The sequence below is a fragment of the Tachysurus fulvidraco genome, chromosome 20 (genome assembly GCF_022655615.1).
Source record: "Tachysurus fulvidraco isolate hzauxx_2018 chromosome 20, HZAU_PFXX_2.0, whole genome shotgun sequence".
In the NCBI taxonomy this organism is placed as follows: Eukaryota; Metazoa; Chordata; class Actinopteri; order Siluriformes; family Bagridae; genus Tachysurus; species Tachysurus fulvidraco.
In genome coordinates, this window is record NC_062537.1 from 12,452,574 (window position 1) to 12,478,878 (window position 26,305).

The following is a 26,305-nucleotide window of genomic DNA, read 5'->3' on the forward strand; positions in this document are numbered from 1 at the left end:
GAATTTTGGACCACTGGATTTACACAACATGCTCATGATTTGAAGGTGTAAGATATTTGCAACAAAAATCTTGAGAGTGCATACGTATTCACCCACCAAATGTCAATATTTTTTAGGACAGGAAAAACACCAAGGGGGTGAATACTTTTGCAACTCACCGTATGTAAACTTTGGGCTCAACTGTACTTTGAATTTGTGTCTTACATTTACATTTACTGCATATAGCAGACACCCATATCCAGAGTGACTTACAATTTATTGCAATTTAATTTCTTGCAATTAAACTGAGCACAGAACTTTGACATAATTTTTTTCTCATAGAGAAAAATAAACACTTGTTTACTATTGGAACACTTGCACTGAATGAAATGTAAATTACATTGACAAATTATTCACTGTCTCACATTCTTGCAATAAACCATATAAAAATATATTAAAGGCTTGCATTTGACTCATCTGCCTAAAATGACATGTTTCCACACACTTAAAATATAAGTATATATATATATAATTAATTTATATATATATAATTTATATATATAATTGCTATTATATGTATATCTTTAACTGAGCACTTTTAACTGGGGGTTAAGAGCTTTTCTCAGGGCTGTGTCAGCTTGGTGGACCTGGGATTTGAACTCATGACCTTCTGATCAATAGTTCCCTAAACCACTGGGCTCCCACATCCCCGTATTAACACCATTAAGGGGGGGAAAATCAGGATACACTCATTCCACTACCATGTCCATGTGTGTGAGATTGGACATAATTTTTTTGACATGACAATCTGGCCTTTGAGTGAAGATACAGTAGATCATGACACCTGGTGTATGAATGTGATCTAAGACTTGTAATAAAGGTGGGAGGAGTTGGTGTGCGCTGCTGTAAAGATGGTGAGAGAGGTGAAAGTCAACGCCTCCTTTTAAATCACCCAGTGACAGAATAACTCCACACACACACAGATCTTCCCTAAAGAAAGGAGCTGTTTGTACGCGTGTATCACTGGATAGTGGCGCAAATTGACTTCCAGGTAAGACTCATTTCTATGGAAAAATAGAACATCTATAACCATGGCTTGTGCTGCATTATGTATCTTAAAGCACGCAGTGTTTCGGTCTTTTGTTCGGTCTTATGTAGGCGTTATAACACTGAATTAACGAGAACTGACAAATTATTTCAATACATAAGTCGCCTCTTAAACTTCTGGCACAAACCAGTTGTCTTAAAATGACTTTATTAGACGTGGGAACTAACTTTTAATTCCGCATGAAAAGGGAGCAAAAAACTTTGTTGACGAGATAATTCTAACAAGTTCTGGTTTATTGACATAAAATGTTCATCCCTTTAATTCCATACACAAATGATGAACGTGTCTATGATCAAATGAATCACTCAGTGTTGTTTTTCCAGGTGTATGTACTGTATATGATCTCACTTAATGTTTACAGTACAAACTGTTACTTGAAAAATGCAGCTGGTTACTGTGAAATCTGGCCATGTGTTTGACAATGCGCATGCGCACCTGGGGCCTTGGCTCTCTAGCTGTGTTCTGTGTAAATATTATTTTTAAATCGTACGATTCACTGACATTAACACATTTAAACGTCATGCTTGCTTCCCATTCAGGAACACGAGAATGAACCGTTTATCTTAAATATCTGCTTTCCCCATCTCTTATTTGTGTCCACAACAACGCAGATTATGTTGTAAATATGCTTTTATGCTTGGAATTGGACAAGTCTGACTCCTGTGGTGTTTATATGACTTTGACCAACATTGCATATAGCTTGTAGTGTTTTAAGCCTTTGAGAAAACACAAACAATTACGATCTCTTGAGCTCATTGTGTTTAAACAACGCTGGTGAAACTTACCAAACTATGTAATGAGCAAACTTTTAATGCTCATTACATTATGGGCACATTGTTTTTTAAGGAGAAGAAGCATTTGTGATCTTTAAATCTACTGATCCTGATACTACTGAAGCAGGAGCATCATATTTCATAAATATATGTTTTATATTTATGGCTGCTTTTTTATATTTATGTTGCTCTGTTAAGGTCACATTCAGTTGAGAAAAGTTGAGATAGTCATTGATTTTATGTTTCTTTGGATGTTTGGCCCTCGCAGAATTCAGGATGCCATCAGTTTTCATAAGAGACCTTACACCTATGCATTGCATGCATTGCTGATCTACCAGAATATTTGACACCAGCAGGTGGTTTGCCTTGCATGCGGTTCTCTTTAGTCATCAAACAGCTGATATATGTGTGTTGATTTTGATGTCAGATGTATTGACAAATATTTTGATTTGAGAAACAAATTAAGCATTTTTAGGTAGAAGGTATTTTTTTTTTTTTTTTAGGAATACTTTACCATGTTCTTTCATAATTACTGAACTTAAATGATTCTTTGTCTTGTTTATTTTATACAATTATTTTTGCTTACTTTTATGAAGGGTAGCAATAATTTTGGTATGATTTTAATGTCACTCTGAAAGTCAGACAGCTAATTTGTCCTTCTCTGTTGGGAGCATTGTATGAACTTGACCTGAAGCCTAATATGGATGAACCTTCGGGTGATTGGCTGTGATCTCCATGTGAGCTGGAAATTGAGCTTCTGTTCAAATCTCTATGACCTTCCAAGACATGTAACTGTCCAAATCTGTAATTTGACTAAAGCAGTAGAGCATTAGAGACTGCATAAGAGCTTGATTATTCAATATGTATAAATTTTGTGTGATTTATACAATATAATATAGGCTTTATATTTCATTACATTTGCGATTTGTAGCAGTAAAATATTTGTGATATGTTGGTCAGGTAATAAAGTCATGCCAGTCTGAATTGCTTGTTGTGAGTGAATTAGTAGATGAGAAGGTCACTGTCATTGCCACAAATATAATAATATTATACAAATAATATTAAAAAATAATAATATAATATAATTACAATGTGATGCCTGGAGAAAATCAGGCATCACAAAACTGCCATAACCTTGTAATAGTGCCATTCGTGACCACAATGACATAATGCTACAATGACATCTTAGCAATTAGAACATATATTGAATATTGTCAGATTTATTTTGTATTTCCTATTATATGATTACATACAATTAACCAAATTTAAAAATATTAAAACTATTTATATACATTTTTGCTCATTTTTTCGTTTTTTTTTTTGCCAGATTATTTTGCTTGTTTCTATAAATAAATGGCTTAAAAAGCCTGGAATAGAAACCCACAGTTTCAGCCAACATATTCTAATCAAACAGATCATGTCACTGGATCCCCTGGGGCCCCAGCAGGAGCAGTGTCCCCAGTGATCCTTTTCTGATGATTTGCTTTAGTGAAAAAATAACATCCATGATGCATTTCCAGTGTGTTCTTGTTAGAACTCCCAGTGTTTCCAATATGCATTGTCAAGGTGACAGACTGGAAATCAAGAGTTTGGGATTTAGCCCATGAATATATCTTACTATATTACAAACTTTACTAGTGAAAACACCACAATAAACAGGTGATTCTATATTTTTGTTTAGGATTCTTAAAAGTGACCAAACTAGAACTTAGATATCACATGTTGCATGTTATACACCAAAACAAAGCCTTGCAAAATGATTGGACATTAGCACACCACACCCCTGCTCTTCCCACCTGCTTAATTTATCCTGTGTGTGTGTATGTGTATGTGTATGTGGCATTTAGTCTCCTTGTCCAGTAACACAAACAATGTTAGATGTTCAATGCATGTCCTATCAACCTTTAGTTCCAGCTGAAACTGTCTAGAATGATTTAGAGCTCTCTTTCCATGCTTGCCATAAATGAACACTGCACATAGCCAAATATCCCCTTGCTCAATCGTTCCCTGGAGACCTGGAGTGTGTGAGCATGATCAGGCTGAAAAAGAGGTCATTTGCGTGCAGGTCATTAACCTCAAGTGATACATGGCCACTGACTATACTCCATCAGAGAATTTGTTAAATACAACTGATAATGAAATTAGCTTAAAGGCAGCTTGAGTTGTTTAGTGGAGTGTCTGATACAACTAGTGATAGTGCTTTTATTTTGCACTCATACAATGTTTTTTTTAATTAAAATTATAGTATAATTATAGGCATAACCTGAGTGAAAAGTAGTATTGAAGAGACAATCCATATTAGATGTATGGTACTGACAATGCATGACACTGTCATCTGAACACATGCTTCAGTTAAAAGGATATGACTGTACAAATAATTTAGCATTCAATAGCACACATTTAAGTACATTTAAATAGTCAGATAGAAATAGTTCAGAATCCTGAGTACTGAACATTCATTTCTTTTTGTTTATCTCCAGTTACCTTTAGACCAACCTATTAGAGTCCAAACAACCATTTTCTTTTGTTAATTTGTGTTGTCTAGTTAAACGTGGCCTCGGTGACTTCTGTGAGTGTGAGTTTCTTAGAATGGTTTTGGAAGTTGAAAGCTTGAACGTGCCCCACTGAACACACATACTGACTGGAATAACTTGAACATGTGATGTGCCAATGTGCTATTTCTAGGGGAGCAGAGAGGGAGACTGAGGTCGTCGGTAGACAGGAGTTCATACTGTACATAGATCTTGTACTTGCTAACAGTAGGTAAAAGCTCTTCTATTCCTTACTTTGTTGCTGCGGTCTAGAGGTTATTGGGTCTGCGTGGCTTCCCACAACTGTGCAAGAGTCTGATTTGCTTCAGGGATTTTGTCTTCTAACTCTCAAGTTGGCAGCCATTCCTATTTTTTTTAAGGTTGTTCTGAACAGCTGTTCTGCTTCTGCTTCAGGATCGCATTTTGCTGCTGGCATGTCTTATTGAAACAGAGGAGAATCTTTCTGTGACTTTAATCAATATAAGAAAACTTTGCAGTGTAACCATTTTTCTATAGCTCTATAATTACTAATAAATCTAATCATATATTAATTAAGAAAGTTTTGATTAATCTTTTAAATGTACAAAAAAGTGACTGTGAGCAAGATCTTAAAGGGCAGGAGAGCTTTAACATGGCTTTCAGTAACTCTCTTACAAAATAAAACCAGTGAACGAATGCTATTATGGCTATGAGCATATTAATTCTGATTCTCTGTCTCTTGTACATAGCATGTTACATAGTCAGATCTTTGTCTTTACTAGATGGATCCGTTGCTGTTCTAGAATTTCTCTAAAGGAGAACTGTATTTGCTTATTTTGGGTTGAGTTCAATCATCTGCCTTCTCATATGTGAGGATAAATTATGTTCTTTAATCTATAAATCATTGCACAACTGCTTCTTACTGCCAGTTCATACTCTAGAGCTGGAAGAACAAAATGTTCTCTTTGTTAATGCTTATCTGCAGTTAAGAATAAACAATGCTTTAACATCTGCCGTAGATCTAAATCAAACAACTCACCTCAACACAAATAACTCTGTTTAACTCTGAAATACATTAACATTTCCAGCATTTGGCAAATATATTAAACTAACGCCGTTCATCTAACACTGTTCAATCATTCATTTGGTAACCAGTTTATTAAAAGGAACACCAGCTCACTTCCATTACTTATTTCCTGCCATTCCTGTAGGTAGGCTGTGTGTAGAAACAGATCGGATCAGGCCAGATCAAACTGGATCAGACAAGCAATGGTTTTGCAGAAGCTTCTGAGTTTTGGCAAGCAGCTGCTGCGTGTGAAAGTGGTGGACTGCAGCTTGGAAGACTCTTGTCTCTCACGATGTCTTAACACATTTGATCTAGTGGCCCTCGGAGTGGGCAGCACTCTGGGCGCTGGGGTTTACGTCCTTGCCGGAACAGTGGCACGGGAGAACTCGGGACCTGCCATAGTGCTGTCTTTCCTCATTGCTGCCATGGCATCAGTTCTGGCTGGCCTGTGCTATGCTGAGTTTGGGGCACGAGTACCCAAGACAGGTTCAGCATATCTGTACAGCTATGTGACAGTGGGAGAGCTCTGGGCCTTCATCACTGGCTGGAATCTCATCCTCTCTTATATCATAGGTAGGCCCTTGCATACAGATTTTTCTACAGATTTACTTGCAGCAGTGCATTTTATAGAGTGGATATTATACGTAAAAACGACAATTTAATGTACATTTTATGTGCATATGTAACAGAGTTCAAAAATAGTTGTGAAATTCACAGTCACACATATACATTCACTGGTTAATTGTAACAGCAATGCTTGGACATTTGCCATGGTTGTTGGTGCCAGACTGGGTGGTTTGAGTATTTCAGAAGCTACTGATCACCTGGGATATTTACATGCAGGGGAATCTAGAGTTTACACAAAAAAAATCCGCAAAAAATCTTTGTAAAATACCTTGCAAAGATAGAGGTCAGAAAAGATGGGCCACATTAGTTTTTACTGACAGGAAGCTACAGTAACTCAAATAACCACTCTTTACAACTGCAGTGAGCAGAAACGTATATCAATACATAAAACACATCAAAGATTTAAGTCAGATGGGATTCCCATAAGGAAGTACACATGGGTTTCCACTCCTGTCAGCAAAGAAACGAAATCATAGACTATATTGGACAAAGACCTTCCCAAACTTGACAGTTAAGAACCGGCAGAAAACCAGGTATTGTTTTTCCAAACTGTCCAGTTTAGATGAACAATATTTGAAGCTCTTGAACAGTATCTGCATTATTTTGTGCTTTGCAGTGCAACATGACTGAATTGAATTTAGCGTAAAGCTTTAATTACATTCTGTTTTCCTGGACATAGATAGAGTCTCTTTCTTGAGTTGCTTTCTTGTAAAATTAACCTTATAAAATGCTCTTTATTTAATTTAACCAGTTTCCATAAATCATTTTTATAACCTCTTTTTTTTGCCAATTAAAGGCACATCTAGTGTAGCTCGTGCCTGGAGTGCCACGTTTGATGAGCTGATCGGCAAACAAATTGAGATATTCTGTCGTCAGTACATGAGCATGAAGGTCCCAGGTGTGTTGGCTGAATACCCGGATATGTTTGCAGTGGCCATCATTCTGAGTCTCTCAGGTATTTCATTGGCTAATCAGCTATAATAGGACATGTAATACAGACAAAATTTATATAAACATATTACGTAAGTTTATATCAAAATTAATTTAGCGAATTCCTGCAGTTTTTATAATTTGGGTAATTTCTGTGGATATGATAAGATTATTACAATTTGAATATTCTACTTTTTTCCCACAGGCTTGCTGGCTTTTGGAGTGAAGGAGTCAGCCATGGTCAATAAGGTTTTCACCTGCATCAATGTCCTGGTGCTCCTGTTCATGGTGGTATCAGGCCTGGTCAAAGGAACCCTCAAAAACTGGCAACTGGATCCTTATGAGATTCTCAATGCCACCAATTCTTCAGGTTTCAAGTGAGCAGCATGCAGAGGCTGATCTCCTTTATGTTGTGCTTCCCAGTACAGCAGGTTCATCCTCAACTCTAAAGCTATTTCCATGCAGATTTTCTGCTGGCTTTATGGGACACTGGGTCATTGCTAGTCAGTGCTTATAATTATTTATTTATTAAAGAATCATACTTTATACATTATCAGTTATGTTATTGCAGGTATAAAGAATTCTGCCCCAATCAATTTAGATAAGAAACCAAAACAAAATAGATTCAAATACAGCTTGTCCTGAAATGATAACATATCTGAACAAGCACATTAATTAAAGAAAATCCTTGATGGGTCATTTTACTGGCACTACTAACAGAGCTGCTGTTAATTAGTCAAACTTATGACCAAATAGAATCAAGACTTCAACAGCACTGTTGTATAAATAAATAAAAATGAATGGGACACATATTTAAGGCAAAACTACACAGAACATACAGTATGTTAAATAATGTCCTCTTTTTTTCTCACTTTCCTCCCTGAAAAGTAAAACAGAATCCAATGAATTAGCTGAAAGCTTGGGAATGGGTGGATTTATGCCATTTGGCTTCAGTGGAGTCCTCTCTGGAGCTGCAACATGCTTCTATGCCTTTGTCGGGTTTGACTGCATCGCCACAACAGGTGAGTAAGAGTGCTTTCACTCCTGCCTTGTTTAGTTCGGTTGAATCGTACCAGAGTTCGATTGCTCATTTGGAGCGGTTCGTTTGGGCAGGTGAGAATGCAGCAATCGAACTCTGGTGCGCACCAAAAGCGGACCAAACAAGCGTACCGAGACCTCCTTAAAGAGGTGGTCTCGGTACGCTTTTAAACGAACTCTGGTACGGTTCGTTTGTGGTGAGAACACAGTCCGAGATCGAATACACCTAACTGCGAAAAGTATTGCGCATTTTGTACTAAACCAGCTGCCGTAGTGGGTCGTTGGCAATATTTTCGGAAGATAAGCATGTCACAGTTTCGCAAAAGTAATGCTCGCGTCTACGCTTCATTCTGAAAATTAAGACTTTGCATAGAATGCTGTATACAAGCGATGTAGTAGATTACAACCACGAACATAATTGCAGCACGCAGTCGTCTCTCCATGGTGTACTGTATGCTGTATTTTCCTGTATTTTCCTATTTTTATTTACTTCCGGAGTTTCGTTGAAATTTCCCGCACATTTATTCTGACCAATCGAGAAGCAGTTTAGGAAATACGCTCAAAGACATGTGGCCAATGAGTGATGTGGATGTTATCACATGACTGCATTTTGGTTCGTTTCAACTGGTGCGGAACAGAACGATCAGTGTGGTGTGAAAAGGAACCAAAACTGCTAAAAAGCTACAATGTATCATTTTTTGCTTTTTTTTGTATAATTTTTTGGTCCGGACCAAATGAACCGAACTATAGGTGTGAAAGCAACGTAAGTGTTTAAGAGGCAGTGGATGGGATGTGGTAACTGCTAATCAGATCATATTTTTCCAAAGACAAGCTCAGTAGCATTTAGCTAAGATCAAATGTATGACATAGCAGCATGTTATTCAGTTGCTTTTGGATTATGGCTGGTTATCCTCGTAGTGATTGTTTGAATTGTTGTGCACCAGTTCCCTTTCGCTTCACACCTATTCAGACTTTTTACTATCATCATGTTCTCCAATGCTTACTGCCCCCTGGCCCCATATTTCACATTCAGTTATGTTCACGCCCCTGTGGTTTCAGCTCTGATTGGAAGATTTGGGTTCATGTTTGCCTAGGCATGTCTTTCTCCCTGAGTGTGGGTCTGCTTCATATCCACGTCTCTCCAGCCCCCCTGTCATAAAGGCATTTGGCCTTTCCTATGTTATTTTCCTTTTTGCACCAACACACTTCTCCCATAACTTATTCTAAATAGAGTGAGTGTAGTCCAGCTGCAAAATATACAAATTGTTGTAAAAAAAGAAAAACAAATACTGAAATGGCAAGAAAATGAGCAGTAATATGAGATAATATGATCTGTCCAGGGGGAATAAATGGGATCCAAGTTTACATTAACATTCTCATGAAGGTGAATCCACAGACCAATTATTATGTAAAGCACAAAGCATGTACTATAGGTTATACATTTTTAGATAAATGAAGCATAATGTTTTGATTTGATGAAAATTTATTTGTCTACCATCTAAGAATAGGCTGTCAGGATAAATATTTCCCTGAGACCTTTCACAAGGATTTGGTTCGGATGTATCGAGTTCACTTGCTTTGGAAAAACAAAATGATATTTCAGGCCAGCAGTGTGTGTGCCAGTTTTTCTAGCAAGTAGAACTCAGAACATTGATCTTAATTTGCAATGTGTACATTCTGTGCCATTGAATTCATTTGCATTACAGCTTACCAGGCCTGCATTTTGTCAGTGAGTCATTCGTTATAAATTATTCTGAATTCATTGTACTGTTCCATGCTGTATGACGCCAGTGAGGACATTGCAGTTTTTGCACATAGGTCACTTAAATATCTCCTAGGTGAGGAGGTGAAGAATCCTCAGAGGGCCATCCCTATCGGCATCGTCTCCTCTCTCCTCATCTGTTTTGTCGCCTACTTTGGTGTGTCGGCTGCTCTCACTATGATGATGCCATACTACCTGCTGGACACGAAAAGCCCAATTCCTGTGGCCTTTAAATATGTAGGCTGGGAGGGAGCCGTCTACGCAGTGGCTGTAGGCTCTCTGTGTGCCCTCTCCACCAGGTAAGCATGAAGCTAAGCTTATACACATGGGAACAGATGGTGTATGAACATCAGAGTTCAATTCATCACCACTTCCCTGTACCTTTGTGTTTTAGAAATAGCAACTTATACATAATATTAAATCTGGCAACAAAACGAACCTTTAATTAAATATTGATTTGAACTAAAATTACACAGTGTTCTAAAATCTTACACATGAAGGTACTTGTAACAGGAAGTGGAAGGAGGTGATATGGCACTATGCCCTGTGCATGCATGCATGTGTATATTTGTCTGAAGATTTACATATGACTCCCAGGCTAAAAATATGCATATTAGTGCTTGTTCTTTATTTAAACTGAGCTGATTTCCCTATTTATTTTTTACTTCTTAAATAAAATGATTCAAGTACTAATTTTAGAAACAGATTTTAGTACAAATTTTTAAAACATCTGTTCATGCATTCAAAACCATTACAATGCATTCATTTACATTTATATATACATTTTCGTTTCTGTGAAAGAGCTATTCAAAATTTAATGTATGCTTTATGCTACGTGTTTATATGCTAAATGGGTTACTTATAAAAATGAATAAAAAATAACAAATCATATGTCTTGAATAGCCTGAGATTGGCACAGGCTCCCCGTGACCCGAGAAGTTCGGACAAGCGGTAGAAAATAAATGAATGAATGTTTTGAATGTTTTGCTTTGTCTTTTTTATAATCAAATCATAGCTTTATTTAGTATGAAAAGTATTATTAAGTATTCTTAATACTTTCTTTTTTATTATTAAGTATTATTTTTAAGTTGTGTCTGTTTATTCTGATGAAACCACAGTGGCCTTGTCTGCTGTTTGGGTTTCATCAGTGACTGTGAATGCACTTTGCCATTGGACAGTTAATGCTATTTGACACTCTTACACCTGCATGGCATGGCTGCGTTTCTTCCCCAATCTCACGTGCTAGCCTGATTGGCACCATGTTCCCAATGCCCCGTGTCTTATGGGCAGTGGCCGATGATGGGCTGATCTTCAAATACATGGCTGAAATCAACTCGAAATCAAAAAACCCCTTATCTGCTACTCTAACATCTGGCTTTTTAGCAGGTGAGAAAGGCTCATAACACTACTAACTTTGCATCTGCCCTGGGTTTGAGACTCAATTCAGCTTCATTTCGAGCTCCAACTGTGCAAAAGTGCATGCAGTATTTTATCATGGTGTTTGGGTTTTGGGTTTAGAAACCTTGTTAAAACCACATTTAAATAGACTCCATGTCTCCCAAAGGCTTATTTTTTCCTTTTCTGTTTTTGTCCCACCATCCTCCCTCACCCATCTTCCTATGCCCAGTTTACTGGGTTCCATGTTTCCTCTTCCTCGTATTATCTATGCCATGTCCCGCGATGGTCTCCTCTTCTCTTTTCTGGCACATGTGAGCAAGAGGAAGACGCCCATCATTGCCACGTTGGCTGCAGGGGTATTGTCTGGTAAGAGCAGAGCCCGACAGAAGAAGAGTGGAGTAAAAAACTTCTAATGCAGTCATAGTTACCGTGTTATTGTTTACATCACAAACATAGAGTACAGACTTTTCTAGAACATGAGTGGTTTCCGTTAAGTTGTAAATTTTTAAATTGTAAATGTTTGTAGTGGTTTAGTCTCCATAGTAGTCTTTGATAGATCACAATCAACCAGCTTGCATTACAAATAATAATCTTGGTAGCAATTTTCCCACTTTTTAATTTTCAGCCTTTTTTCAGAAAATTACCAATATATGGATGGTGTTTAAATCTCTAATGGGGGTCAAGAGATTTTTTTTCCCTGCAAAAAATGATAAGAGCATGTGGTTCTGTGAAAACTATGTTATATGGAAAGTTGTCCCATGACAACAGCAGCAGGGTCAATTATTCATTTACTCTATGTCCTTTCCTGTGATTCGTAGTGTTTAATGTACTGTCCTTGCGTTTTTAACCCTTAGAACTTTGCAAGGACAACTGATATGATTAATGTTTTTGGTAACACTGACATTTTTATAGATAGTTACATTTAGTCAGAAATACTTTTATACTTGGCTGTATGAAAAATTGTTGTAAAACAATCGTTCCTGATATTTTGTTATATTTATTTTTGTTTTGTTATATTTTTTACTTTTTAAATAACTGCAATTTATAAGATAAAGCAAAAGTTTCTTTCCTTCTTTTTTTAAACATTGTATGAAAATATATCCATCTACAGAGGATATACTGTTTGACTTTTTGGTCACATTACTCCTGAATAATGTGCATGCTTGTGGCTGTGTACTTTCTGCTTCTGTACAGCTATCATGGCATTTCTGTTTGACCTAAAGGATCTGGTTGATCTGATGTCTATTGGCACGCTTCTGGCTTACACTTTGGTTGCTGCATGTGTGCTGGTGCTCAGGTGAGTCATGCCACACATTTTTTTTTTTGTGTCTAGTCACATTGCTGTGAGTTATCACTAGATACTACTCTGAATTATACTATAAATTTTACACCAAATTATTCTATTTATTACTACTAAGTAATAGTGGTAGGTCAACATTTGGTGTCTAATATCAATAATATTCACTAATTACCTCTTACAACGTGTAGATTAAGGTAGATTTGTAGAATAACGACTGTATTTATCCTCAGATAATAAACCCCCAGTATGATGAGAGCATACTGAGAAATTGCTTAGCAGAAATGTGATTACTGTGGAAAAACCTTAAGGGTGAAAGACTTTGTGTTTCAGGTATCAACCGGATCATCCCACTCAGGGCTACCAGATGGCAAGCACAAACGAGGAGCTGGAGATGAGAGAATCCTTTAGTACTACGAGTATGGGCATTCTGCCTGGCATGGAGGAGCGCTTCAGTTTCAAAAAGCTGCTTTTTCCTGACAACACTGAGCCTTCTGGACTTTCTGGCTCTGCTGTCAATGTCTGTGCAAGCCTGCTTGGTAGGAATTTAAGGATGTAAAAAATAATTACTTTTAACATCTTTAGTTTGTTTTTTTTCCTTATTGGCACTGATCATACAGACCTTTAGTTTATTTACAGAATGTTAGCTTTTGTTCCAGCTAATGATCTGCTTGTAGCCACACAGTAAACTGCATGTTGAGTTGTACACACAAATGTACACAATACACTGAAGTTCCTCAGGACATTTTTTCAGTGTTGTATGTATGTGGGTTGCAGGTTTCCTGATCCTGTTTTTTTGCATCATGGCTGTACATGGTGGTACTGCCATCTGGAGCATAGCAACCCTTATTGTGACTGCCATGGTGTGTCTCCTTCTCACTTTCATCATAGGGAGGCAGCCGGAGAGTAAATGCAAGCTCTCATTTAAGGTGAGTGCAAGTTAGGCTGTACACACTGTACTATTTTACCTTCAAAGTAGAATTGTGCGATCAAGAGAATTATGTACCCTCCAAGAATACATAAGCAATCTCCTCCTAATACTTTCTTGGATATACTTATATATATATATATATATATATATATATATATATATATATATATATATATATATATATATATATATATATATATATATTGGCCTTAAATGTCATGACATACTGTAAGTATGAATCACACAGAAAAGGCTGGAAAGTTGATACAAATTTAAGGATCAAACAAAGGACATTGGAGCTCACCTACCCTCTGCACCACCATTCTTTCATTCAACCATTCTTCAGTATCCACTTTATCCTGCTCAGGGTCATAGTGGATCCAAAGCCTATTGTAAAAACTCTGGTTATGAGATGAGAATGCACCCCACATGAGACTCCAATGCATTGCAGGGCAATGTTTACACACACATTGCAACCTTGGGTCAATCTCACATAGCCAATCAATATACCGGCATGGATTTGGAAGATGGCAGAAGCCAAAGAACCCTGAGAGGAACAACATGGACACAGGGAACTCATGTAAATAAAGGAACCTTGGACCCTTAAAGTGTGAAGCGGCAATGCTGCCCACTGCATCACTGAGTATTATTTTATATGAATATTGTGTTGTCACTTTTGCATGCATCAATTTAATGATTTGACATTTTGGCTTGTAGGTACCTCTGTTACCCTTCCTCCCTGTGGTTAGCATGTTTGTGAACGTCTATCTGATGATGCAGCTGGACAGGGGGACCTGGATACGCTTTGCTATATGGATGTTTATTGGTATCAGGAAACTTATCAAATTACATTCTTGGTCATTCTCATTTTTTTGGATGAGAACTGCATAGTGTTTTAATTAATTGTATACACTTTGCATAAAGTATTTATAATAAGCTTAATATGTTCAGTAACGTTGAACAGTATGTACAGTAACCTTTTTTTTTTCTTTTTCATTCATTACTTCCCAGGCTTTATTATTTACTTTAGTTATGGAATATGGCACAGCTCAGAAGGTGCTTTGACTCATTCCATTCCAGACGAAGGTCCTGATGTGTGTAAATCCACCAGTACTCCCCGGGACTCCATGTCCCCTGAAAAAGAGGCCTTTCTCTACACCAGACAGGAGGATGGGGATGATGAAGATGGTGATCTCTGATACTGATGATCAGATGAGCTTCAGTACTGCCTGCTTGACCTTCTCTCTGAATCGCAACACTCAGGGTCGCTGAAGAGCACAAACTATTATCAGACTGAGCAGGAGGAGATGCAGCATTGTGGTTAATAAGATAACTCACTTCCTCATGAGAGATCGAGCGCCTTTTTGTTGGATAGTGATTTTTGGGATTCTAATTTGCAACCAAAAAGAAACAACAATAGTTAAAGGGGAGTTAAAGTTGTCTGATGTCTGCCATCATCATCTGATTGCACTTTTATAATGTTACAAACAAGTTACAAATGAATTAGAATGCTGCATGCACACAGTGTTGCAACAATATCAGGGACTCTTTGGCTTTCATGGACTTCTACTTAACAGATAAGTTTGTTAAATAATGAAATCTGATACACACATGGCTTAGTTTTCTTATTTTAATATTCTGTTTCAGCCAAGACTCAGTTTAAAAAATGTTACCTACTAGTCTGAGCTGCTCTCATCCAGATTTAGTACACCTGGTATTTATAGAAAGCCTGCCTGCCTCTCACTGCTACTGCCACCTGGTGGAGTGGTAGCAAACACAAACGTAAAATTGAAGCTCTTGTCTGTATACTTAAAGGGTTATATTTCCAGTACTGGGTAATTGTTTTCTTTTTGCAGACTTCTTTGTCTCATATAGCATTTTGAAGCTGCTAACTGAAATAGTCATCTCAAGAATATTTGAAAAGAGTTTGTAGGACTAAAACTTAAAATAAACTTTTAGTGCAGGTTTGAAATATAAACTTTGTAATAGAAACTTTTCCATAAGTGATTGCTTATCATTGAACATATTACCAATATTAATCATGATAAATAAGGATATAGCAGACATTGGCACATTTTTCCCACTCTGGCTTCCAGACACAGATTGCTTAAGTACTTTATACAGATTCCATTGATTAAACAATTAAATAAAGTGCATTAATTAAGCTGATCTACAATTACAAATGACTAAAAAATGAGTCATGTTATGAGCACATCATCTGTAATAATATAACCACATTCATCTGTCATTAGAGGTGACGCTAGATGCAATCTACCACCAACTGAGCTGTGAATTCAGGTATAGTGACCAGATTTGTGGAATTATTTTTTCCATGTAGATAACAACATTTTAGATGTTACAGCCCATTGAATGTGTATGTGTTTATGGTTTAGATAATGTAATTCTGTTTACACCTCTCTGTTTTGTCATTTTGGGACAGTGTCTTTTTTTTTTTTTTTTTTTTTTTTGGAACATTTCTTGTGTTTTGCTTGTGAACTGTAAAATCCTGGAATAGTTGAGGTGTGCTGTAGCTCAAAACACTGTGCCTTGTATTTGGTACTGTAAATAAAATTGTTAGCCATATTTTTTATAGTTTATATCTTGCATCACACAAACATCCAAACTACATGTTCAAGGTCATAGCAAGTAATGATATGTAATGTATGTAAGTAATGGAGATTACTTACTTAATTAAATTCAACTGTACTACAAATTATACACAAACGATTTTATTCTGGACTTTTTATTATTATTTTGGACTGTTCACCTTGTGTAACTGCTACAATCTATTTTCAAATCCACACCTGATGAATCACTTTATACCCATTTTTATGTAAGCTTATACTAATTTTCCAAACAAGTATGAAAATGAAAGGTAAAAGACATTTTGAAACTATTCAGTGTAAAAAAATCTATTTACATATTATACAAGAAACGTTCTCATACACTTTCTTGATCTTTAGTCCTTCCTATTTAATGATTGACCTGCATCTACATACACAAATTAAAAGTAATTTAATTTGCATATGGAATAAAATGTTTGTAATAAGATACTAAAGTTTCAGTAATTGTGTATCTTACCACATAAACACATCAGAGCATCCATTATTAGTAAGCATTTTACAGCATACACAATAAGGTCAACAGTCTGTGGACACTTATACAGAACATTACACCCACATGGGTTGTATGAACATCCCATTCTAGATTTACCAGTTTCTCTGAACCAACTTTGGCAAACCATGTGTTCCTGGACCTCTTAGCTTCAGTGAAAGGAAATGGTCATTCTATCCAACACATAAACATCATATATAACTGTGTGCTTCCCACTTCTAGCAACAATCCCACTTGAGCTGCCAACAATACATTTTATATTATACCATTCAATTTTAACAATAACAGTTTTGCCAATAAACATATATCTGTCAGGTTTATTTTGCATGCCACTGGAATACGAAATCCTCCTGATGTGGCATGGACATGGAAGAGACAATAAGGCAGTATAACTACATATACAGTAGCAGTATACGATATGTGTGCAGTTTAGGTCTTTCACCGCTAGAGGTCGCGGGTTTAACACGCTACAGCGAAGCCTACCCTGAGACAGCATCAGGGAGGAGAGAAAGGTGGGCAGGAGGAGGAAAGGATGCTCAGTTTGGAGCATCACATCGCGGCATTTTAGCCAGCTCACACCTCGTCTAGCCAAATGGGATTTTGCAGTTTTAAGGTAAGTGTTCAATTACTGAAGAATGCAGCTAGATATTTATACATATAGTATAAACGATCATTCAGCTCTGTTGTTATAAATATATATTGGTTAGTTATAGGGTTAGATGATATAGTGCAACGTGTGCACATGCTCCTTGAATGTTGCTCATGAATGTGTTGTGTTCAGCAGTGTGTGTACATGTGTGCTGCAATTCTTTGTTTCACCAAAGACACCTCGTTAGACTGGTGGGCGGTAAAAGGGGCGTCCAGACTGACCGAGGAAACAAAGAGAGCTTATTACTCAGTTTTTTTATTATAATCAAGAATTGGCTTAAACACAAAAATTAGAGAAAAAACCAAACAACAATAACAACAACAACAACAAAAAAACAACAACAACAACAAAAATGTCTGGCGTCTGAGGCTTATGTATTCTGTAAAAGTTCCTAGCAGCATATAAACAGAATGAAATTGTCAAACCACTCACAAGAAGGATTAAGAAGGGTTTTTTTTTTTTTTTTTTTTTTTAACAATATAACATATACATTAGTGTCATATGTATAGAGTCTGAGTCTACTACCAAAAAGGTGATTTTATTGTAATTTCTCAACTTTTATTCATGAGAATCGTATTATTTGATATTCATTTATAATATTTAATGCCATATATACAATAAATATCATGTTTGCATTCAGTTTGCTTCATTCATAAGATGGGGATGTCATCAGATGTCATATCTGACTATGCAGATCCATGCACACTCTGAAATAAAGGTACCAAATTACTTTTCATTGTAGTTTCGGTGATGCATCAGTGAGGGAAGGTGCATGTGATCAGGGGTCAATAAATGTAAATTTTTTATGTAAGTTATATCGTATTCTTGTTTCCAGATGAAGCAAGCAAACTAAAGGTACAAAAGATGTTCCCTTGACTCCAGTGACAAAGAAAGGTACAGTTTGGTGTCTCTGTTTCTTAGCGTTTATCTACTGTATGTACTGGTTCTTTATCAGAAAGGGTTATAAGCCAAACCCTTAAGTATCCAAAGAACATTTTCTTTTCCTTTTTTTGCCTCAAAGAGTGTTACATAGGTGTGTAATGATACACTCCAGTCATGATTTGTGGCTTGCTGCTGACAATTTGATTCAATTTGATTCTCAGTATATTTAAATAAAAAAAAATAACAAAGAAAAATTATGGCTGTAAAACCGAAGTTATTTCTGAATCATATACATTGCAAAACAACTTGGATTTCTGTCTGTATGAACAAATGAATAATTTGCCATGAGCAGAGGTTTATTATTGTAAAGTAAATGTGCTAAAGGTTCACCATAACTTTATTATAGAAATAAGATTATACATGAATATACCAATGGTTTAATTGAATAAACAATGCTTCTGATCCAGGGGAATATGACTGACTGAAGCATAATGAATTCTATTATTAGGGTGCCATTTTAAGTGGAAATAGAACTCCAGAGCTGTCGAAAAATTCCTACCATTTTTACTTTAGCCTCTTTCTGTGGTTGTGGAACTTGGTTGATCTCGGTTGAAAGCTACTGCAGAGCTCCCTTTAAGGTTTATATGGTTTTCTAACTATATAACTCACAATGCATGTCTGCTGTTGTGATCCTGGTGCCACTGTTCACTTCACAGGTGTAGATAATTCCTAGTAATGGAACAGGTTCTCAAGAAAAGTGTATGATCATGTGACCAGTTTGCTCTCTATATTTTAACTCTGATGTTTTCAAACAGTTTAATTACATTGGATGCATAATGAACAAAATGCTGATCACAATTTTGTATGCCATAGCAGTATTGACTCTGGCTTATAGAGCTCCTGGCAGTGAACCTGAGGATGTGTGAGCTCAGGTGCATAAAAGGCAAAATCCTTCTCGAGTACTATCTATGGGTGAACAGATGCAGTAAAACCCTCTTTAACACTTTTACTTTTCCATTACCTGGATTTTTATTAGTTGCAGTCAGTGCTTGTAGCATATATGGCCCCTGAGTGTATATTGCGAAAATTTTTATGACTCAGCTTTCACTTTGGACATCCACTCATTGGGGACAGTGCAGAAACACAGAACAGCAAATAAGAGAAGAAAGAAATTAAGCTTTTCATCGGTCACTCTGGAAATATTTCATAGGGTAGCAGTTGGTCCCAAGGGTTTGTAACTGACAAGTAAAAGAAACTAATTCACAGGGAAACCTGAGAGAAAGGAGAGGGGTGAGAAAGACAAAGAGGGCACAGTGACTTATGTTAATGATTACAGGAGATTAAAAGGGCTTTGCCTCCTGTTCACTCTGTGATCCACCTGCCAGTTAAATAGAATCTACTGTATGATGTCGGCATGCCAGACCAGAATGCCGATGTCCTTAATGAAAATCAGCATATATTTGACCTAAAATAATTCTATCTAACCAAATGAAGATTGGCTTTCTTCAGCATTGTGGAGATTTCCCTTTTTTCTTTGATATGTCTTGAATATTTCTGGTTGGTTGAGTGCCTTTGTGGTGTGTGTGTGTGTGTGTGTGTGTGTGTGTGTGTGTGTGTGTGTGTGTGTGTGTGTGTGTGTGTGTGTGTGTGTGTGTGTGTGTGTGTGTGTTTTGCTCCTATACTGTGTTGGCTTTTACCCCACTGTATCTTCCCTAACCATCCCCCCAACACATGTCCAACACAGTACAGCACCATGCATCAGTGAAGTCTTGGGACTCTGCGAATGTCAGCTTTAGCACATAAAAAATGCTAAGCAACATTGCAGTTCTCTCAGAATTTTTCATCAAACTGGTTTGTTCTGGCCACCAAATTAAGAGATGAATTTTCCAATATAATGTTTTAAAAAATAACCCCATTGTTGTAGTGAATTGTTGTAATATATGTTTATGGAATTTTGTAATCAGTAACGCTTATTATGCTGTAGTTTTTCAGCTTTAGTTAATTCCATGCATTGCAAAATACAGGAATCCTTTTTGTTGTTTGTGGGCATCCTTAGTAACTAAGATAAACATTTTGTGTTGTTTGGTATGAAAATTAACTAAAGCTCTTAACCTTTACATCATTTCATGCATATGATCCAGACATTCCTATTAAAGTGGCAAGTGGGTGCACATACTTACAGCCAACGCAGCTGAATATAAAATTCCTACTTGAACAACAAGACTCCATAAGACTAACCTTAACCTGAATCATGATTGGTTCATAAAAAATCTTTTGAAATCTTGACTGCAAAACATGAAAGTTACACTGTGTTTGAGTTGGTTAACCAGCGTAATTCCACTGAACTGTCATGTAAATAATGACTCGTATGCTTAAATCAATGTGTTACTCAACAACTGTTCTTCCAATACTGTTCTTGGAGCTTGGTCAGTGCTTTAATGTGTCAGTAACTCTGATTGCTGTTTTAAGAAAAATAGATGCTGTCGTAATGCTGTTTTTGAACTGCATTACTGTTTTTTTTTTTCTTGACTCAAGTTTTTTTTGTGCTCATACCCACATGATGAAAGCTTGGTTCTGCAGCATGCAATCCCACACACCAGCCTGGATTCATTTGATATGTGTTAGAAGAGAATATGAAGAGAAAATTATTAAAATTCTCTCTCTCTCTCTCTCTCTCTCTCTCTCTCTCTCTCTCTCTCTCTCTCTCTCTCTCTCTCTCTCTCTCTCTCTCTCTCTCTCTCTCTCTCTCTCTCTCTAGTCTATCCCCTCTAAGCAAGCACGCTCTGAAATAAGATTAACTCAGTAATCATCCTAGATGTTGAAACAACCGAACAGAATTGTATTATTTTATCAACACTTTTCTGGACACGCCTCAGCAGCCAAAACCTTTCATCTTTGCTTCTCTCATGGGTCACTGTCTAGGTGTAATTTAACATTTCATGGCAGGTAAAAAATATAACACACAGTCTGATACAGAATTGAATCAGATGCCTTGTTTCATACATTTCATACATTTATTGTTTTGAGACAGAATGCCTTACAGAAATATATAGCTCAGTAATGCTGTTAAATGCTTTATGTTGTACAGCATGTAGTTCATATTGTTTTGTGCAAAGGGAATTGTACACATGGGTTTAGTGGTTATGTGTGGAGAATAACAAGTAACATACAGTAGGATGGGATATATTAGGCTATATAAGTAATAATTTTACAATTGTTTTGTTAAAAGAACCAAAATGCAACTCTGTGATCTGTTTTGCACTGACAATTAAAGTGAACTGTATCTTAAATAATACATAGTTCATACTATTTTTATGCTGAACCTCTTGGTAAGTGAACATTTTTGTTTTACTTTGTGAAAATGTCTTTCTAGCCTCTAAAGGGCCACACAACAGTATTCTCCTTCACAGCTATTGTTCTCTTCACTTCTCTCCTCTCAGGCAATACTTAACCAAACTGAACAAACATTTTGATCATTAGTTTGTATTTTATTTGCTTTTTGAGTTGACTTTTGTGAACTTCTGACAGATCACTATTGTACTAGCTAGATTATATCTTCCCATATAAACTACTGTAGTTTGAAAAGACTGAATCTTAAAATTGATCAGAAAAAAGGAGGATTTAAAAAAGTAGTAAAAGCAAAGGGTAGGCATAATTATTATTACAGTAAACAGTGTTGCATTTATAAAATAAATTAGAATTAAAATATATAAAACATTAAAACTTTTCATCCACATTGTGTGAAGCATAACAAAATGCCTTTACTTTTCTAAACTGCATTTCGTTGGTCTCCGTTATTTTCTCCTAAAGGCATACAAATATTTGCATTTGGCTGTATATTAAAAAAAGCTTTTATATTAGTAGTCTATATGTAGTAGATCTTCTTCTGCTAAGACAGTAGTGTCTGCTTTTTCAGAAGCTGCGAACTCAATTTGTATTGTTTTGTCCATTACCATCTTTCCCTGACCACCTCTGCATTCATCCTTTTTTTTTTGCTCTTTCTTTCTTACTGTTTTCAATTAATCATGCAAACGGTTTTTTTCATGCTTAGTCAGGGAGAGAAGTGGCACTTACCAGAAAGAAACTCTAATCAGCTTCACATCTAGCCTTGCTCTCCTTCTGTACACTGATGTTTTGGTATAGTGTGATAGCAGACATTATGGATTTTGAGGTTGAGGAACAGGATTGCCAGCTCACAAGTGGGGAACATTGATGGTTTGTATTTCTCATTGTGTGGGTATTTACCAGACAGGCAGGTTTACTTGACAGCCTGTGTCATCAACACAATAACTGAAAATGACAATACATACATTTAAAAGAAATCTATAACAAAAATAAAGCTTACAAAAGAAGAAGAGGTCAGCACACTGAACTAACCCACAGTAGGTGTTGTTTCATGGCTGTTTTACACATGACACTGATTCATTGCAGTATTTCTTTATCTCTGACCCTCTTCTTAGCATGCTGCAGAAACCTCTGTGTGCTTTACCATGTTATGTTGTTTACGCACACACAACCTGAAAGAGAGAGAGAGAGAGAGAGAGAGAGAGAGAGAGAAGCTTAATAAATTCTGGATGGTTATTAGATCGGTCTTTCCTCCTTTCCTCCACTCCTCGTCCAGTCTGCTGAGAGCCGTGCTTTCCTCCAAGGAGCTATGTACCTCTCTCAGCATGTTATCATCAAAAAATAAATTAAATGGTGAAATAAATAAATAAAAATCAATTCAGCATTATTGAAACCTAGAAAATGTAGCTCTCGATTTTATATTTAAAAAAATAAATTTATTTCTTTAATTGAATATTTAAATTATTTTTAACCTAATGTCTTTCACAAATTTAAGCTGTAGCTGACAGGTGATTTCCACTGATGATCATTGCTATACTGAGTAAAGCACCTGCTTACTCAAGATTAACTTAGAATTTAAACCCTTAGACAGTATTTTATGGGGCAGTGAGTAAATAGGAGTCTTTTTCATCACACACAATTACCTTCATGTCCTCATTTAACACATCCATATACTGTATCTCCTCTTTGGCCTTCCTTTTGCCCTCTTACCTGGCAGCTAAATCTCCAACATCCTTATACCAATATAACCATCTCCCCCTCTGTACAATCTATCCTCTCTGACTTTGTCCCCAAAACAGCCAACCTGAGCTGTCCCTCTGATGTGCTTGTTCCTAATCTTGTCCATCATCATCACATTTAAAAAGAACCTCAACATCATCAGCTCTGCTACCTCCATCTCTGCCTCGTGTCCCTGCTACAGTCTCTAACCCATACAGCATAGCTGCTCTCACTACTGAGGAGGTACATTGAGAAGCCTTGCCAGTTCACAACTCCAGGGGCCCAGTTCAATCCTGAGCCTTATGCATAGCCTTGCCTCTTCCAATTGTGTCTTCATGGGTTTGCTCATTCTCGTTCTCATTTTTCTCCTAGCTAATTAAACGCATGACATATATGGAGACAACACTAAACTTGGCCCTAGGTGAGTCTGAGTGTACATGTGCATGGTGTCCTGTAATGGACTGGTGTCCAGTTCAGTGAGTTTTCCCACGTTACCCAAATAGACCAGACAAAAAAAATGGATATTTCTCTGATGCCAGTCTCAAACTAATATTTTAAGTGTTAGAGTATTCTTCATTATAATTCTTCACTTTATTCTAGTCAGGGCCATGGTGAATCCAGAGTCTGTCCCAGAAACACTGAGTGTGTGTTGGTAATATGGGATGCCATTTTTGAAATTCTATCATATACTAAAGATGCACTATATAAATGTTTAATAATGGAATTTTCCCTCTGCCTTAAGACTTCTATTATACTTGTCAACAGGGTTAAAGTTTTTTTAATTGCCCATTTATTACAAATATGGTAAATTAATAAAAAAGAAAAAAAAGAAAAACTGAAGTATTCCTTTAATGATGGTGCTTAAACAGGACAGAATCCTTACAGACATGCTACTCTTTCACTAGGCTTAAGCATTAGAGCATTGTGGATTCCTGTTGTGGCCTCACTTGAAGGACTGTGTGAGTTGGCAACCATTGTCAGATTTTGCAAAGATATCTGCTGTGTTCTGTCATAATACTGTCAAAGGCCCATCTGTTTTAAAGAAAGTCTCAAATACAACGTGGCCATGGTGTAGATTTAGGTTAGAGAGAAATTGACTAGCTTATGAAGATCTTGTATGTATGTAAGGGAGAAAAGGGACAAAAGCCAGGCACCAGGACAAAGGATCACACCCATCAGGTGGAGTCAGCATGCATTAGGTTTGGATAGGGGTGGCCTTAGCTTTATAGAAGAAGGCAGCTAGGACTAATGATTTGTGGGTGTAGACTGTATATATTCTCTATGAGTTTCAACAAAGAGCTGGCCTTAGCTCCCTCAAGCGCATGAGAGACCAACTGTGTATATAGTATTTAACAATGTGCACCATCCTGAGACATTCTGCATGTGAGAGAGAGAGAGAGAGGGGGGGGGGGTGGGGGGGTGGGGGAAGGGCTCTACACTTTGCCTTTGTCCCAGCAATGTGTGCCAAAAGAGATTTCATTATTAATTAGTGTATTGGTTTCTTCAAGCAGGGGCAAGGAGAGAGGTGGTGGAATGTAGATAGATAGATAGATAGATAGATAGATAGATAGATAGATAGATAGATAGATAGATAGATAGATAGATAGATAGATAGATAGATAGATAGATAGATAGATAGATAGATAGATAGATAGATAGATAGATAGACAGACAGACAGACAGACAGACAGACAGACAGACAGACAGACAGACATGATTCCTAAGGAGAAATGGAAGTCATTGGAATATTACACGAATAGACAGACATGAATATTAGAACTGTGAAAGCCAGTATAGTGCACAACAAATGACTGATTACTGATAGTTGCAGAAATGTTCTTTGTTTGTGTGTGTGTGTGTGTGTGTGTGTGTGTGTGTGTGTGTGTGTGTGTGTGTGTGTGTGTGTGTGTGTGTGTGTGTTTGGGGTTTTTCATAATCTCACTATGTAAGCAAGTGTGAGGAGATAGTGGGCGATGAGCAGAGCTGGAAAAACGCCACTATAAACAAAAAATGACTGCAAGCAGAAAGGTGAGGTGTGTGTGTGTGTTTGTGTGTGTGTTTGTGTGCGTGTGTTTGTGTTTGTATGTGTGTGTGTTTGTGTGTGTGTGTTTGTGTTTGTGTGTGTGTGTGTTCATGTGCTACGTGCTTCTTAGTGTGTTCAGTGTGAAGTGTGTAGTGGTACAGTAGTGTCGGAATTCAGCCGAGGCAACAATGTTTCTATTGTCTGCTGGAAGTGTGTGTGTGTCTGTGTGTGTGTGTTTGTTTTATTTTGTGCTGTACAATGGAACTCCAGAAGTGTGCCAGAAGTGTACAGATTACACAAAGACCACCTGAATACGTGGACTGTTAAAGCTTCATGCTTCAGGCAAAAAAGTAGTCACTTTGTTTAGTTGACCTTATACGATTAGTAGAATTTAAAGTATTTGTTTTAGTAAAATAAAAAAATGTAAATTAATAGATTTGAGCAGCTCAATGTTAAAATTCTCTCTGTCCTAATGACAAAATTAGTTCTGTGTCATTTTTTCTCATTTGAGTGACACTTTTATCTAAAATACTTAAATTATTAATAGGAACACGTGTCCCAATTTTCAATGATAATTTCCAATCTTATGTTCATGACTGATATCTGAATCTGGTTTAATAGTGGCATCTTTTTCATAACCAAGCCATTACATCTACTGTAGTCAAGTTACATGAAATTTTATGCAGATATTCTAAGATAACTTGTCGTCTACTAATGTGCACGATTAGCATCGTTCATTGAATAAAATATGTCAGTTGAGAAGATTAGGATCATATTTCCATTTCAAAACTGATGCAGAATTTTGCAAATCATACATTGAATTTATTACTAATAATTAGTATTTAGTAAAGCTCCTTAGTAAAGCTAAGCTTGCTTTAGTACATGCTTTTATGACAGATGTTTAAATAGATTTATATTGTACATTCATGTGCAGGTGTGATGCATTTCAATGTACATGACATTTACAAATTCAACTTGCTCTTGCCAATGTTAATAACCCTTTTTAACCATTTTAAGGAAAAGCGTTCATAAAAAGAGGGTTACTTTTTTTTTTTTTTATCAGAAGTGATAAATAAAATGTGTCTTGCTTCTACAGTTCCAAATATTAATCTGTATAGTGTGAATAACAATGACTCTTATATAGAAGATCTTAT

General features: G+C 36.7%; 2 protein-coding genes across 14 annotated transcripts in view; both read left to right on the top strand.

The window, feature by feature from the left end:
• Positions 1 to 882: 882 nt before the first annotated feature.
• Positions 883 to 16,143, top strand: slc7a1a (solute carrier family 7 member 1a). 6 transcript variants are annotated; one of them, XM_027150128.2, is made up of 13 exons: positions 970 to 1,030; positions 4,546 to 4,619; positions 5,582 to 6,009; positions 6,860 to 7,018; positions 7,199 to 7,370; positions 7,882 to 8,015; positions 9,870 to 10,092; positions 11,421 to 11,557; positions 12,386 to 12,488; positions 12,822 to 13,027; positions 13,266 to 13,417; positions 14,137 to 14,245; positions 14,431 to 16,143. In XM_027150128.2, the coding sequence occupies exons 3-13, from the start codon at positions 5,640 to 5,642 to the stop codon at positions 14,616 to 14,618; spliced, it is 1,953 nt and encodes a 650-aa protein (XP_027005929.1). In that variant the 5' UTR covers positions 970 to 1,030; positions 4,546 to 4,619; positions 5,582 to 5,639; the 3' UTR covers positions 14,619 to 16,143. The 6 variants fall into 6 exon arrangements, with proteins under 6 accessions (XP_027005918.1, XP_027005929.1, XP_027005939.1 ...); XM_027150138.2 differs by lacking the exon at positions 4,546 to 4,619 and adding an exon at positions 5,153 to 5,239 and having other exon boundaries at positions 995 to 1,030; XM_047804953.1 differs by lacking the exon at positions 970 to 1,030 and adding an exon at positions 5,153 to 5,239 and having other exon boundaries at positions 4,602 to 4,619.
• Positions 16,144 to 17,038: 895 nt separating this feature from the next.
• mtus2a (microtubule associated tumor suppressor candidate 2a) overlaps positions 17,039 to 26,305 on the top strand; it is a 50,240-nt gene continuing 40,973 nt past the window's right edge. For 4 of the 8 annotated variants that reach the window (XM_047804946.1, XM_047804945.1, XM_027150106.2 and 1 more), the window contains exons 1-3: positions 17,039 to 17,146; positions 17,823 to 17,900; positions 18,018 to 18,076. The gene's annotated coding sequence lies outside the window, so the exon portion shown is untranslated. The remainder of the gene's footprint in view (positions 17,147 to 17,822; positions 17,901 to 18,017; positions 18,077 to 26,305) is intronic. The other 4 variants (XM_047804949.1, XM_047804948.1, XM_047804951.1 and 1 more) reach the window with 2 other exon arrangements.